The sequence below is a fragment of the Chlamydotis macqueenii genome, chromosome 4, assembly GCF_036417535.1.
Source record: "Chlamydotis macqueenii isolate bChlMac1 chromosome 4, bChlMac1.mat, whole genome shotgun sequence".
Taxonomy (NCBI): Eukaryota; Metazoa; Chordata; class Aves; order Otidiformes; family Otididae; genus Chlamydotis; species Chlamydotis macqueenii.
The window spans coordinates 8,998,700-9,013,506 of NC_141559.1; the positions used below are offsets into that span (position 1 = coordinate 8,998,700).

Sequence of the window (14,807 nt, forward strand, 5' to 3'; positions counted from 1 at the left end):
CCTTTAGATACAAACCTATGCACACGAATACAGCTTTCTTAGAAGAAACATCTTGGTTTAGTCCTTTAATCTTAACTCTATTCACTTCTAAAGTAGCAAGTCAACCTTGTTAAAAACTTGCATTATCAGTGACACTGATTCTCTTTACTTCAGATGTTAACTATCTACTTGGATGTGCAAGCTAAACATAAGTAGTTGAAGAAAGCCTAAGAGGTAAACATGAGGGGAGCAGAAAGATGTAAGTGCTTGAAAAGAACAATCAGCTAGGCAGCTAGCTTGTAAGGAACAGCAACTTAAGTGCAGTTACATTGTATTGCTAACCAGAATAAAAAGAAAAAATAGAAGCCCTACCTGTGAATACAATAACATCTTTTGTAAGAATAAAAGAGAATAAAACTTTTATATTCCTTTCAGTCACTATTGAAAAAATAATCTTTTAATTTAGTGGTCTTTTAGTGTTTAAACAATTCATTACATAGGAATACTTAATTACATTTAATAAATCCCGTAAGCATCAAATATTAGAGACATTAAGCAGCAGCCCCAACTCTCATATTGGAGTTTTTCCAGAATTTTTTTCCCCAGTAGTACCGAAACAGATAAACCTGTACAGATGAGCTTAGGTGCTATGATGAAGAAAAAATATTACTTCACTTTTAAAAATAAACACTGAGTGATTCAAACAAATTCCTGTTTCTCATACTACTTTATCAGAAAAAAAATAAATCTATAAATAATTAACACCTGAGGAGCCAATTCCCTCCATTTTACTTAATTAACACTGGTTACTCAGCACAGTACATTTATTCTCACAAATGTCAACAAAAGTGTGAACTATCACACTTAGTATTTCCTTCTTGTAGTAAAGTTAAGAACAGCTGTGCATAGTTAAACTCTGTGCAAGGTATCTTTCTTGCTACAAAAAGGCATTCAGCAGAACAAAAATTGCACATACGGTTCACTGTAGTTCAAGTAACAGCCACAGAGGCTGTGGTTTTCAATGGCTCTTAACCACCTCAAATAAACTGCTCTGAAGTAGGCACCTATCTTCCTCTACAATTCAGTCACATTTAATTTGAAATCCTAGAGAAAATGTACTGCTACGTAACCGTTTCCAAAGTGAGACATTGTGTGTTCACCAGTGCTTACAAGCTAGCAAACCGAACATCAGGAGGTTCACTTAAGTAGTGATGTTTCCGTACAAAGTGCATGCAGCTCAACTAATCTTGTAGTTACAAAAGCGTTACTAATCCTGATTCACAGAATCAAGATAAAAATTTGTTTTACTTCTTTCTGGAAAGGATGCACATAACCTCTGGCCTTCACAGCTGCATTCAGTACACAGGTGCATCATTTACACTGTATACACTTCAAATGTGCCATTGTATCGATCTAACTTGTTCACATCCCATCCTCTGCTGCCGGAAAAGCAGAATACAAAAGCTCTGTTGCAGCAGGAGTAACGATATATTAGGATGTGACCAAGTTATGTGTTCTGTCAATGTGTAAGTACAGGTCTGCAGTTCTTAGCATACAGCTAACAAGGTCAGTGGTTAGGTACTCCTCATTAAAAAGTAGTAATAAACTAAGTATTATTTCTGGTTGGTTTTACTTATTTTAAAAAAAACAAAACAAAACTATTTAACAATTCTCTTCTTGCATCCTTCCATATCTGACAGAAAATGCAATAAGTCTCTTGTACACTATCTCCAAGATTAAGAGAGAGACTACAACTACTCCACAGATCAAGCTAAATGCCCAGCGTGGTCCCAGGTGAGTGTATATCTGGCTCACAAAAACAGGCCCAAGTATTCGTGCTCCGCTTCCAGAGGCAGTTAACCATCCCATGTAGACACCCTACAGAAGATGAAAAGCTTATATTAGTAATACAGGAAATTTTTGGCTTGCCAATAAGTCCAAGCAATTATTCTAATTAAAAAATTTAGAAGTGTTTAAGCAATTGCTTATTTTTCTTAACTCATGAAGATACTGAGCATTTTGTTTCCAAGAGTACTGCTCAGCTTCTCTAAGCATTAATTCAAAGGCTCCACTGAGCTACATACTCCATGGCTTTCGAACAAAAAGGCATTCTGGCTCAAAGCATTTAGGCTCTTACAGCAAAATGTAACATGGAAAAAATGAGTGAAGTGAAAAAGGAAGAAAACTTGTTGTAAAGCAGTAATATCACCTTGCTGTGTGTTTCACTACTGTAAAATGTCAATAACTGGAGGTATCACAGCATTTGTAGTCTTTATACAGTATCCTTAGTAAGGGAAACATTATTCTGTACTGCTATTCCAAGTAGAATCATAGAATCATAGAATGGTTAGGGTTGGAAGGGACCTTCAAAGGCCATCTAGTCCAACCCCCCTGCAAGGAGCAGGGACATCCCTGACTAGGTCAGATTGCTCAGAGCCTCATCCAGCCTGGCCTAGTACAGTACCAACATAATTGGTTGTTACAAAAATGACTCTTTCAGAACAGTTGTGAAAGCCATAAGCTTTGAGCTTAGCTGAAATTTTCATGCTGTAAGATTTGCCATGAATTGTAGTACCAGCCTTGCTTTCTAATTCCTCTAGGGACTTGCCTTGGATTTAAAAAAAAAAAAGAGTGGAGTTCCTGGAAATTTCTGCCCTGGTTGAACCGTACCACTATGTGGCTGATGACAAAAGGAGTTTTAGGTAGATCTCTCATTCTAATAAAGAGGGTACAAGTCCTGGAGAGCAAATGAAAAAAAACTGTTTAAGCATCACGCTTACCTGAGGCTTCGGTCCTAGAATTTTTGAGTATAAAGTGTAGGACATGACGTTACAAACTGGATAGCCCAAGCCTATTAGTACGTCGGAGCTGAGGTACTGGGCCAGATAGATCATAGGAGTATTCAGGCACCAGGACTGCGTGACGGGGCAGCCGACGGGTTCCACCGTATGGTTGGATGGAAGCTGCATTGCTTGCAAACTCCAGAAAGGCATTAACATTTCAGTGGGATTTGTTCTGGGAATGGAGCTATTCTTTATTTCTGTAAAAACAAGTTATGCATACCGTTAAGAAACAAATACAATAAAAAGCTTTCAATAAAACATCACAATTATAGTTTAGTAGGACTTGAATTATACCTTCCCACTGGATATTTGGTAGTTTTTTCCCCCAAGGGAGTAAGATAAAGAATCCAACCAAGACAATCAGTAAGCCTCCATGGAGTATGGCACGCTCACCAGTCCTATCAAACAATGAAATCACAATTAAATATATTATTTAATTCAAGTAAACTTTATGAAGGTGCTAATGACATAGCCCATGAGTTTGAGGAAAAGCTACCTGACCAAAACACCTGCAAGAAAAATCGCAAAATCACACTAACATAAAACCCGTTTCTCTTGCGATTCCAGGGTAAAAGACAAGGAAGGGGGTTATGTTAACCAAACAAAGAACAACCACAGCATCACGGCTGTGTCAAAATTGGACTAATTTCTTTGTCACAGTAAAACCAGATTCATTAACAAGTAAAAGATTAAGTAACGAAGATTTGGCCTTGCCATAAAGCTTTCCACACTTAGTTAACATAAGTAAAAAAAAAAATAAGATAACCTCCAAAAACTTACCTTTTAGATAGTGTTTTAACCACCATGAAAACAACAACTGATTCGATGCCAACCACACTAAGGATTATTCCATTATAAAAAACAGCTTCTTTCCTGGTCCAGGAATACATATCCATCGTCAATGGAGTAGCTATACTAAATTGACAAAACAAAACGACATTAATTGAAAAAACTCAACTTCTCTACAGCTGTTTCCATATATATATTGTCCCAAACATCAAATACAGCCTTTTCTCCTGATGGGCGTATCAGAAAACACAGGCTCGTTATAAACTAATTCTGTCACGCATATTTATTAAAAATAAATCCACTAGACAAAATCCACAACTGCATTACACCAGCCATACTCTGAAGCACCATTAGTCTCTTTCACGAAAAGACAACGCAGTTAAAGCAAAGCAATAGTAACAGAAAGAAAAAAAAAATCAGGCCCTGTGAGTATAAAAATAATAAACATTTAAGACTGTTTCACTGTTAGCAACCAATCCCTAGGAACTCAATTTTCTGAAAATAACGCAACTGACAGAGACATAATGTTAAAAGAAAGTTTAGCTACACAAAATAAATCTTATATCCTCAAAGTATTTGATAAGAAAAAAGAAGTAGACTTCATTCTGAGATAATATTAGGTTTTACTTATTTTCTTATATAGAGAAAATTTGGGAGTGAATAATATACCTCTTCAGGTTAAAAAAAAAGGCCATGTATAACAGCGTATTTAAGAATACAATTGCATTAACTATATCAAACAATTGTTTTCATCGTTACTGAAATAATCATTACTAAGTGCTTTTTCAACACCTAAAAACTTGAGGATATGGGTTTGCACATATTCAAAAGCTTTTACATTAATTTTTCACATACTACAAACTGTATGCTGCATATTTTCAGTTACTACTGACCTTTAATTCATTACTCTATATTAGCATACATCAATTTGCTTGCATATGGTTTTGGACTTATATTTCTGAGGAGTACGGTTAAGAAAATGAGTGCAACAAAAAGGCCTTTACACGCACACCCAGTCTAACTACATTACATGTCTAAGTATTTTGAGAGAAAATAAGACAAACTTACGTTTCAAAGACAGCAAACACAAACAAGATGACAAAGAAAAGAAAATTGATTGCTACCACAGCAACATGGTCAACGTTTCCTTCTTCGTCCTGATCTAGAACACCACTTTCTGCAAGAAAACCAAAGAATAATCTGAACTGCAAACTGAGCTCTTTTCACATGACCACAGATTACAAAGATTAATGATTGCCTTACTGTGTTAAATACTTAACATGTAGGATGGAGGGTGCCCAGGCAGTTATATTTTGACAATCTAAGTATAATGTTTTCAAATCAAAACGGAATTGCTGAAATTTCAATTCTTCTGACAACGACGGAAAATTATTTCAAAATTGGTTATGCCATCTGTTGACCTACTATAATGCTGGGACTGACAAGTCCTGAGTGACAGTAAAACAAACAAACTTCTTGAAATGTCTTAACAATGGAAACTAAAACACTTTCTGTTCCTCTTGCAAGATCAAAAGTATACAACAGTAGAATTCTCCACCACGAAGCTTTTGTTCCTCTAACCTCAGCACAGAGTTTCCATACAGAAAACACCAACGTGTGGTGTGCTCACACAGCTCCCTTTTTGAACAGAAACCTAATCCTGTACTGAAACTGGCAAGTTCCACACATTTTAAAAGAGGTTTAAGATCATCTTGTATACACTTGTTATTCTTCAAGTGAAAATGATACAACATTTAAAAAATAAATTTGAACTGTGTACCAAAAAGGTATGTATTTGCTGTGGCAATTACTGTACTTTAGTCTCACCAACTAAATTTACTTACACAAGATACACCTTCTAATAAGATACCGTATGTGAAAGCTGATAAGCAATAACAGTGCTACTCAGCATGATATGGAACAAAAGAGAAGCACAACTGCAGAGCAGAAGTCAAGGGAGATTTTTTTTATGTTCATATTCACTTAATACTGTGTCTTAGAAGAGACAGTTCCAGGGTGAAAAGGAGGATCCGTACGATTTTTTTTTTTCCTTCTTTGCTACCAGACAGCATTACGGACATATATGGACACAATGTGGACATGAAGCAATTTGTGGACCAGTCAGAAAGAGATGGAGCCAACGCATCAGACTTTAGAATACTTCTAAAAGATTGTATACAGTAGCAGGGCACTTCAAAATTATCATCACAGAGTAAGTTTTCCAGAAAACATAGATACCTTCTCCTTCAACATTGATACTTTTGCATTGCCGTCCCATGTCATCCACTCGATGCTCTCTAGAAATTTAGAACTGTTTTCATTAATACACATATTTATTTTATCTACAATTGAGTCAAATTAATATTAAAATAATTCCAAATGGCATAATCTTATATTCTAATTATTCCCAGCTCCTTTAAACATCATCTGTGTAGTCTACATTTGGCTGCAGTGAACACCACTACATTCAAGAAAGGCAATATTCTAGTGGGATAATATCGCGTATCTGTGTGCATCTCTCCCCTCCCCTCACTGCCACAAATGAGATAACGCATAAAAATCCCCCCTCTAGATTCTCAAAGGAAAGATACAGTGAGAACCCTACAGACAAGCTAACTTTATTTCTCTTTAGAGAATTAAAAACCTGTCAAGGCTAAGCTAATAATCTAACAGCTCTAACTTTTAAGATCAGTTTACATTCTAGCTGTAACATCATTATGATTAATTTATAAGCATAATGAAAAAGATACGTATTAAAGAAAGTAGAAATCCTGAAAAATAACTAACCGTTTATAGTTTTAGTGCTCCAGATTTCAGGCTTATTATTCCTCATCCTGAGCAGCATTTGTTACAACCCAACTACTAAAACAAGGTAGAATATTTCTCTTTTTTGACTTCATTACCTGAATATGGCAAAGATGAGAATAATATTAATAACTCCTAAGACAGCTCCAAATAAAACTGGTGTTGTATACATGTTCAGCTGAAGACGAATTAATTTCCATGTTACTCCTTCTTCTCCAATAAGTGTAAAACATGTCTGAAAAACTTAAAAAGATAAATCTATTAAGAAAATCTTGAGAATCATTAAGTATTAGAACAGACATAGAATAAACATATAAAACTGGGTAAGTTGTTCTAATTGCTAAGTAAAATGTAAATATTATACCTGTCAAACCTTTTACATCTTGAGAATTCTACTCTAAATAAACTGATGGGTACCAGTGGGATCTCAACTAGCCAGAAAAAGTCTTGGTTACATACAGATACACTGTATGTACAGTATGTACAGATACATGTACAGCATGACACTTAAAGAACTGGAACTGAATTCTCAGTGTACCAATGGTTAATTTTCTTGGCCATGGGCAGACAGCTGATTTACTCTTTTTCCCTCTTCCTCCCGCATGGAAAATCTTGGTCCTGGGACTGGACTACCCCTCTTGCTAAGGGCAGGCTAGAAATAAAAGAAGTTGTGGGGTTTTTCTTCAATTAAAATTTAAATTGGCGCAGAGCAAAGGTCTGTAAGATCAGGTCACTTGATTACTACTGTTAGGAAATGCACTGAGAGTCCTTATCAAATTAGGAAAGTGAATTAGCTAAATTCATACTCTATGCAAATCACACAAAGAATGCAGATTTTTTTGTTGCTGTAGATCCTTTAATGCTCTATCAATAGTATTAGTAATAATCAACTAAAGCAAAAATGTTCAGCCCTGAATGTTCCTCATTTTATTACCATACACAGAGCACTTCAGCTCTACTAACTGGATAATCTTAATCTCCAGCTGTAGAGGCTGTTTAGGAAAAAATTGCTGTCACTTTACAACACAAGGCAAGTCTAACACGTTTCTCCCATGAAGTAGATAGACAAAGTATTTGAGGAGCCACAGTTCTGCCTGATCTGACACCCCTTGAGCTCTTTGTTCCCTTAGCTCTCTGTAAGACCTGTGCTATGTCTCAAAATTTTTGCCAACATGAAGATTTTGTCATTGTCACTACAAGATCAGAAGGATCTGTTGGATGTTGTTTTCCAAAACATCCAAGGCAAGGTGAAATTTTCAGTCACTTCTGAAAGGTAGAAATCTTTGCCCAAGTACAGTTGTGTTAGATTCCCTTCTCTATGAATCAAGTGCAATTGGTCACAGACTATTTAGCCGGGGCTGGTACAAGAGAGCATCCTGGAATTTGTTTTTCCTACTGCCAGCAATCCAAACCAGCTAGTTTTTAACTACAAGTAATTAGAGTTTCTTTGGACTAGAATATGTCAGTTATATCAGCATACACAAGGATTTTTAAGTGGATCCCATTTATTCAATTTTGATACCACGGACAAACTATGCCCTAAAATCCCTAACATACAGCTGCTGAGGATTCCTAGTTCCAATGCCCAATTTAATCCTAAAAATTATTAGAGAAGGGAGGAAAGAAGATACGCTTTACCTGGTCCTAATATGAAACCAACCGCTTGGCAGGCACTGGTGTTGGCCATGGCACTTGTCCTTTCCGTAAGAGAAGTGGCACCCGCAATATACGATCGGACTACAGCCACGTTTCCTTAAAAAAAAAACAAAACCAAGAAAGCATTCCTGTAAATAACAAAGTTATATTCTTAAATTATCCAGTTACATGAGGGTTTTTCTTATTTTGCAAGAAAATAAAACCCAGCACTCCCTGTAGTATTTATACACATCTACACAAATACAAAATTTTATTATAAACTAGTATTTCTAGTTTATAATAAAACTTTCTTTGCTTTGTTGAGTAATAAGTTATCATACATATAATGGTAAATCTGCTACTAAAATATCATGTAAACCATCTTACACAAGACACAGAACTTAGTAATTTTTAGAAACGTAAAATCTGCTGTGGTTACCTGCTCCAAATCCCACAAGAGCACGTGCAGTTAGCATGTAGTATTTGTTGTGAGAATGAGGAACATGGACGTAGGCATAAAGACAATTGGCAGCTACAGAAATAGCAGTTGAAACGACGAGAGGTTCTCTCCTTGGCCTGTAATTGGACCACAAGCCGAATAAGGGAGAGGCGACCATTTGGCCAATGCTGTACGAAGCTATAATCCAGCCCAAGAAACTTGCATCTGCTGTCGGATCGATCTGCAGAGACAAATTCATCAGTTCTATGGGTAAGGTACTATATTTTTAAAATAATATCAACAAAACCATTTTAGAGTCAGTACCCAAGACTCCCCACTGTAATTGTGAGGGTATATGGCACCATGCAATACATGACTTCTTCTGGATCTCTGAAGCAGTGGTTTTCACATAGTACTTTGTCCAGGACAACAAACCTTGGCTAACTGTCGCCAGCAATGCACCAAACCAATAAAAAGTGCTTTGATTTGGGACTGGAAATGGCTCACTTGCAGCAAACTCAAATAGTTTTCATGCAGCATAGACATAGGCTGTAGACATAAGTTAAGCACTACGGTAGAGAGTTTACAGGCCAGGAGCAAGGAATCTCTTAAGTCACCTTTGCACGTGCCTGAACCTGTCCTGATTTAAAAGGCTGATGATTTATTTTCTTTTCTTCTCCAAGAATTCAGCACCAGCCTAGATTTTAATGATACCTCTAGGATCCTGCCCAGGATATGTTCTTCCAAGTTTGCATTTGGAATTGCCTTGTACAATTTCAAGACCAGCAAAATCCCAGCACAGATTAAACTGAAGTTTTAGAGACCTTTTATGTCACTTTTAACAGCAACACAACAAAGAAGGAATAAAATCCAAACCTAAAACCACTATCCAGACACACAGGCAATTCCCTATTAAGAATATCAAGAAGGTCTACATGCAACAATCTGACATTTACAGAGCAACTTCTACCTTCAACTTCCTTTTTTTTTTTTTTCCCCAAAATATAGACAGGCCTTGTGTATTACATTTTAACAGTACAAATGCATTCAGATAAAGAGATTTCTATTTGTTCACTGTCCCAGAAAACAGTGAAATTATATTGGAAAACCAAACATTTCTGGATTATGATTTACCTTTATCAATTCAGGAAGTCAACCGACAGATTTTACATGAAATAATAAAAACTGCCCAAGAGGATGGCAAAATAAAAGTCTCTTCTAACCACACATTTCCCTTCACTGTTTCTTTTCCTAAATAAAATGCCAAGCTTTGTATTACATACTTTCCAAGCAGGAGTGTTCTGTTCTTACAATTAAAAAAAACATATTTACAAACCTTTTGGAGATATGGCCACACAGACATAATTACAATTGAGAAACCTGCAACGTAATAAAAACATAACTGAAGTTACTTTATTTGCCATGTTTATCAGTAATTCACTTGACTGGAACAGTTATTAGAGGTTCATTCTTCTGCTCCTAAGTGCATGACAGTCTAAAACTGCATCAGTCTGTCACCTGAAAAAGCTATGTATTGTATGTTTTTAATGAGTGATAATTCCTTCTAACAGGAGGAACTATTTTTAAAATAACATTTTATAGGTGCATACACACTAAACAAAAAAACTCCAATGAAAAGAAAACTGATGTGCCAAGCAAACTGCATGGGATTCTTCACTCGAATGAAGGGACAACAAGATCCCCAGAGTAAAAATGATTTCTTGATAGATTGATATATTTGTACTCATTTATCAAAGAAATTTCAATTCATCAAATTAAAAAACAAACAACAAAAATCACTGATGTATCCCATAATTTTTAAGATCATTTTTAGGCCCACGTGAAAAAACCAACAGCGTTCTCATTTCCAGGGGCAGTTATTTAGGAATGAAACAGTAACTTGTTCTGCAAGGGAGAGGCAAAATCCCGTAAGAGAAAACAAACTCTCATACACATTTTTAAATAGATAACGTACATTCCCACAAAGATCTTACCTCTTAAGAACTCATTGTTATTTCTAATTTAATTCCCTAGATGTTTCACTTTGGATGATACAAGCATAACCTTTGTTTTGTTTGGTTCTGAGCAATAACCTTACTCTGCCACTACCTTTTACCTCAAACTATTACAAAGCCATAAAGCAAAGATTTAAGTAATACATCATTTAGTCTCAAAACAGAGTATTACTTAACTTATTAAATGTAACTTTCTGTTTGATTTGTTAGTCATATCTTCTCTTTGGAAGAATCAGAAAATGCACCTTTTGAAGGTTATAAATGTACAGTAGCATTAAAAGAGCTACTTAGTTGAAATCTAGAAAATTGTATTTTTAAAACCAAAATATATTCATTAAGCAAATAACATGGAAATCCACCCACGTTTACTCACCTACACTGCTGAGAAACATAGTAAGATACATAATCCAGATGGATCGCCACCTGCTCTTATAATGCTCTTGTGTCTCCACAACATCCCTGGTTTTGAAACAAAAGTCAAGAGAAAAAGAAATCATTATCAGATTCTCTTCTAGTTGTTTCCACAGGACACCGAAAACATTTTTCACAATTAATTTCTCAATACAGTTGTGTAAACTGTTAAGCAGGAATGGACTGCCACACAGCAAAGAACATCAAGACTTCATTTTAGAAGCAAGCTAATTTTTCACTGAAAAATACTACATTGACAAAAAAAAAAAAAAAAAAAAATAGAAATGCTGTCATGTGCCATTGCATTCAAATGTTACACAAAGAGAGATTTATCCCGAGAGACCTTCAATTCTGCAATCACTTTGTATAGACACTTTGGAGCACCACAGGTATCATGTGAAGGTTTTAAGAAGTGCGCGTTAAACCGTAAAATCCCAGACATCTTGCCAGAACCGTGACTTTAAAGCAAAAAGACCCCAAACCTGAACAACTACTGACTAGATTAAAAGGCACAGTCACTCTGTTCTTACCATGAGAAAATACAATGTAAAAGATGTGTGTAAAAGATACTGGTGAAGGTTGCAAGGGCTGTAAAAAAAAAAAAAATTAAAATAGAAGTTATAAACTTTGTGAGCAGTCTGTTAATTTTCTGAAGTTCATAAGCACCTTCTGAGACGCAGGCACTTTTTCAGAAGAACATTTCAGAGTACTTCACTTCTTCTGCTTTTGAAGCACTGTAAACAAAACCATCTCTGTCCAAAAAAACGCAGAGCAAGGTCGTAAACGCCAGAGTTCATAAACGTCGTTTATATAGGGCATACATAGACTTGGCAATTTTAAAGCTAATATAGCTATTCCACGGCACGACTTGAACATTTACTTCTTCAGGAATGTTGACACACAGGAGGAGGGCTGTTAAACCCCTCGGCTTCAGCACCACAATAACCGGTTTCAGACTTTTTAGACACTTCCCAAGCGAGGGTGTTTGTTTTCTTCCAGCCCCCCCCCGCCGCGGGGAGGGCGAGGCCGGTATCCGGTATCCCCTCCCGAGGCCGGCGGCTTCCCCCACGCTCGGGCTTTCCTTGCGGGAGTCAGGCACCCACGCGTGGGTGGGGGGCGGTGGGGGGCGGTGAGGGACGCGGTACCCACGCGTGGTTCCTGCGGGAGGGCGGTGCCTGTGGGCGCAGCCCCCCGCGGCACACGAAACCACTCCAGGGGGGCGGGAAGCGACGAGCCCCTACCTGCTCTCCTCCTCCGTCTCTCCGGGACTCAGCAAAGGCTCCTGCCCCTCCGCAGCCACCTCCGGACTGGAGGCCGCCGCCATATCCCGCCGCGGCCGCTTCCGAGCCCCGTAGTGCCGCGATCCACTCCAGGCCACCCCCCCCCCCACACCTCGCCTCCGCCGCTGGTGGGCGCTACCGGTCGGGGCGGCCGCTAACCGCCGCGGAGCCGGCCCAGCGCGAGACGGGGCGGTGAGCACCGGTGACGTGCGCGGGGGCGGGGGCGGGGCCGGGGCCGGCCGGCCGGCCTCCCGCGCTGAGCGCCTGCGTACGTGCGCCCGCTCGCGCCTGAGGCCGGCCCCGCCCTTCTCCTCCCACACCCCCGTCTCCCTCCTCCTCTTCCCGCCCATGTGGTGCCTCCGCCGTCGGGTGAGTGACCTTCGCGGGGGGCAGGACGGGGAGAGAAGGGGGTTGGTGTCCGGTAGGACCCCCCCCACTCCTTCTCTTCCTCCTCCTCCCCCTCCCCTCGGGGGGCTGCGGGTGTCCGCGCGTCGGGCCGTTAACGGGCCGTCGCGCGCGCCTCCCCCTCCGCCCCTTCCCGCCGTCGCTGAGGGGAGCGCGCGGGTGCCGCCCGGGGCGGGCTGAGGGGGTTTCTGGTGAAATTAGGGCGGGGGGGGGGGGGGGTGCACCTCCTGCCTGTGTGGGCGGTGGGGCACCGTCGGTTGAGCGCTGCACTTTGGACCGGTAAATGGTTGGGTCGGGCTCCCCATCCGCTGATAACGGAGGGCGAGCGGAGGGGCGTGGAGCTGCTCGGCCCCCGGTGTAACGCGCCTGGCTTAGGCCCCGGTGTTCGTCCGCAGGCTCCTCTCTGCGTGAAACTGTGGCGGGGCTTGTTTCAGGCTTGTCCCCGTGATTTCTTCGTTATTTTTATTTATTTATTTATTTTTAAATAGTCTTCTGTTGTAGGAAAAAGGGGAAAAAAGCATGACCTGGCATCAATTGGAAGAGAGATATTAAAAAAAAAAAGTAATAGGTCAGGGAAGTTAAGGCCTCATCCTTCTCAAACAGCTACACCTTCTTGGCCTTTTCAGGTTGACTTCTCGGTGGGAGCTGTTTCAGGTGTGGAAGCAGTAGTCTGGGCCTTTGATAAAGTCCGTATGTACTTTCCAGTGGTGTTTTTCTCGTCGCTGCAGCTGCATGCACTGGATAAAAAGGAATGGCTGACCTCCTATGTGTTGGATTTTTGGATGCATTTTTGTGCCTGTTTCAATGCAGTATGTGTGCACACCAAAAACTTACAGCTAGCATGTAGCATGAGTGTTCTGGAAGCAAAGAAAAACACTCTTTGTAGAGCAAAAGCCTAGTTATAACTTATCTCTTGGTTTCCTTGTCTTCTCTGGAAAATACTAGTTTAAATCGTAGAGGTTTTTCAGTGGATCACTTCTTAATGTGCCTTTGTTTTGTTACAGTTTCTGTTTGCAACATATGATTATGTAAATCTTCCTGTGTTAGCAATATACTCACTGAATAATCGTAACACAGGCACTGTTTCTTGGTCTACACAACTATGCAGCATCTGTATCAGGTCACTGCTTCCAGCTGACCTGTTGTACAAAGGGATCGTGATCTGATGTGTGTGGTATCAAGTGGTGGAAATCCAGTCACATTCCAAAACAAGCTCTGCTGATTTTTTTTTTTTTTTCAAGTTCAAACTCTTACTGCTAAAATACACTTTTAAATTCTTCTGTGTAGTTGTAAAACTTCAGCCTCCAACAGTTGGATTTGCCTTTTCTGACAGTAAAACTATTTGTAATTTTCTTTCCACGTAGACATTGATGGGCAGTGACTGAAGCATGTCCTACCCTTTTAGGAGATAAACAGAATGGGAGGATAATCCCTATTTTATCTCAGTAATATTTCTGAGAGGTTCTGTACACATGTTTCACGTACTTGGAATATTTTTTTGTTTTAGTGTTTCCTGTACTCTTTCCAGCAGTGATTTAATCTTGAATCTGATTAATTGAAGTATCTTGAATTACTTTAGAGTCTTCATTCAATCAATGGAATAGAATACAGGACGAGACAACCCTTTCGCCACAATCAATGTTGTGTTTTAATATAATGCACTTGTCTAGAAACTTGTTCTGGCATTCCTTTGGTGCAACAGTGAGAGCCATCAGGCCAGCCTCCAAACTCTCACCAAAATCAGCTTCTTCATGTTTTCTCTCTTATTTGGCTTTTACTTTGCAGAGGGTTAAAAAAAACCACCACAACACCCCTACAGCTAAACAAGCAAAACATGCAGGGCTGCTTTGTTAGGCATCAAAACATTGATTAAAATTTCTTTTTGCAATTACTGGTAAGCGCTGTTCTGATAGAACTGCAAATCTAGTTTTAGTGTTATTTTGGCAGCATAGGTTTACTCTTCTGCGTACTCATTCTGAACTGTCTTCCCAGCCCCATAGAGGGTCTGGTCTGTATTGCTGTCCCTGCCTCCACCACCCAGATCTTTTCTAGCACCCGGAAAATACTACACCTGCTCCAAAAAGCAGAGGAGGGACCTTGCAAAGGCTAGCAAATATTTCCTGTCTGGCACCCCCACAGCACGTGAAGGCAATGGATATCTCCAGAGTGTGCAAGGAAAAAGCTTGTATTGAGGTTGTGATTCTAT

General features: G+C 39.3%; 1 protein-coding gene across 3 annotated transcripts; it reads right to left on the reverse strand.

The window, feature by feature from the left end:
- Positions 1–414: 414 nt before the first annotated feature.
- Positions 415–12,341, reverse strand: MFSD8 (major facilitator superfamily domain containing 8). 3 transcript variants are annotated; one of them, XM_086746859.1, is made up of 12 exons: positions 12,158–12,341; positions 10,879–10,964; positions 9,827–9,870; positions 8,491–8,731; positions 8,055–8,168; positions 6,515–6,659; positions 5,850–5,908; positions 4,680–4,788; positions 3,603–3,737; positions 3,117–3,220; positions 2,760–3,019; positions 415–1,857 (listed from the first exon to the last, which is right to left on the reverse strand). In XM_086746859.1, exons 1-12 carry the CDS (start codon positions 12,238–12,240, stop codon positions 1,642–1,644), a joined length of 1,596 nt encoding a protein of 531 aa, XP_086602985.1. In that variant the 5' UTR covers positions 12,241–12,341; the 3' UTR covers positions 415–1,641. The 3 variants fall into 3 exon arrangements, with proteins under 3 accessions (XP_086602985.1, XP_086602986.1, XP_086602987.1); XM_086746860.1 differs by having other exon boundaries at positions 11,447–12,283; XM_086746861.1 differs by lacking the exons at positions 9,827–9,870; positions 12,158–12,341 and having other exon boundaries at positions 10,879–10,913.
- Positions 12,342–14,807: the final 2,466 nt, after the last annotated feature.

Bases quoted from the DNA above. Each gene is read 5' to 3' on its own strand.
- MFSD8 (XM_086746859.1), bottom strand. From the start codon at position 12,240: ATGGCGGCGGCCTCCAGTCCGGAGGTGGCTGCGGAGGGGCAGGAGCCT. The intron at 10,965-12,157 runs GTAGGGGCTCGT...TTTCAAAACCAG, and splicing joins GAGACGGAGGAGGAGAGCAG to GGATGTTGTGGAGACACAAG. The intron at 8,169-8,490 runs GTAACCACAGCA...TTTTTTTTTAAG, and splicing joins TCTTGTGGGATTTGGAGCAG to GAAACGTGGCTGTAGTCCGA.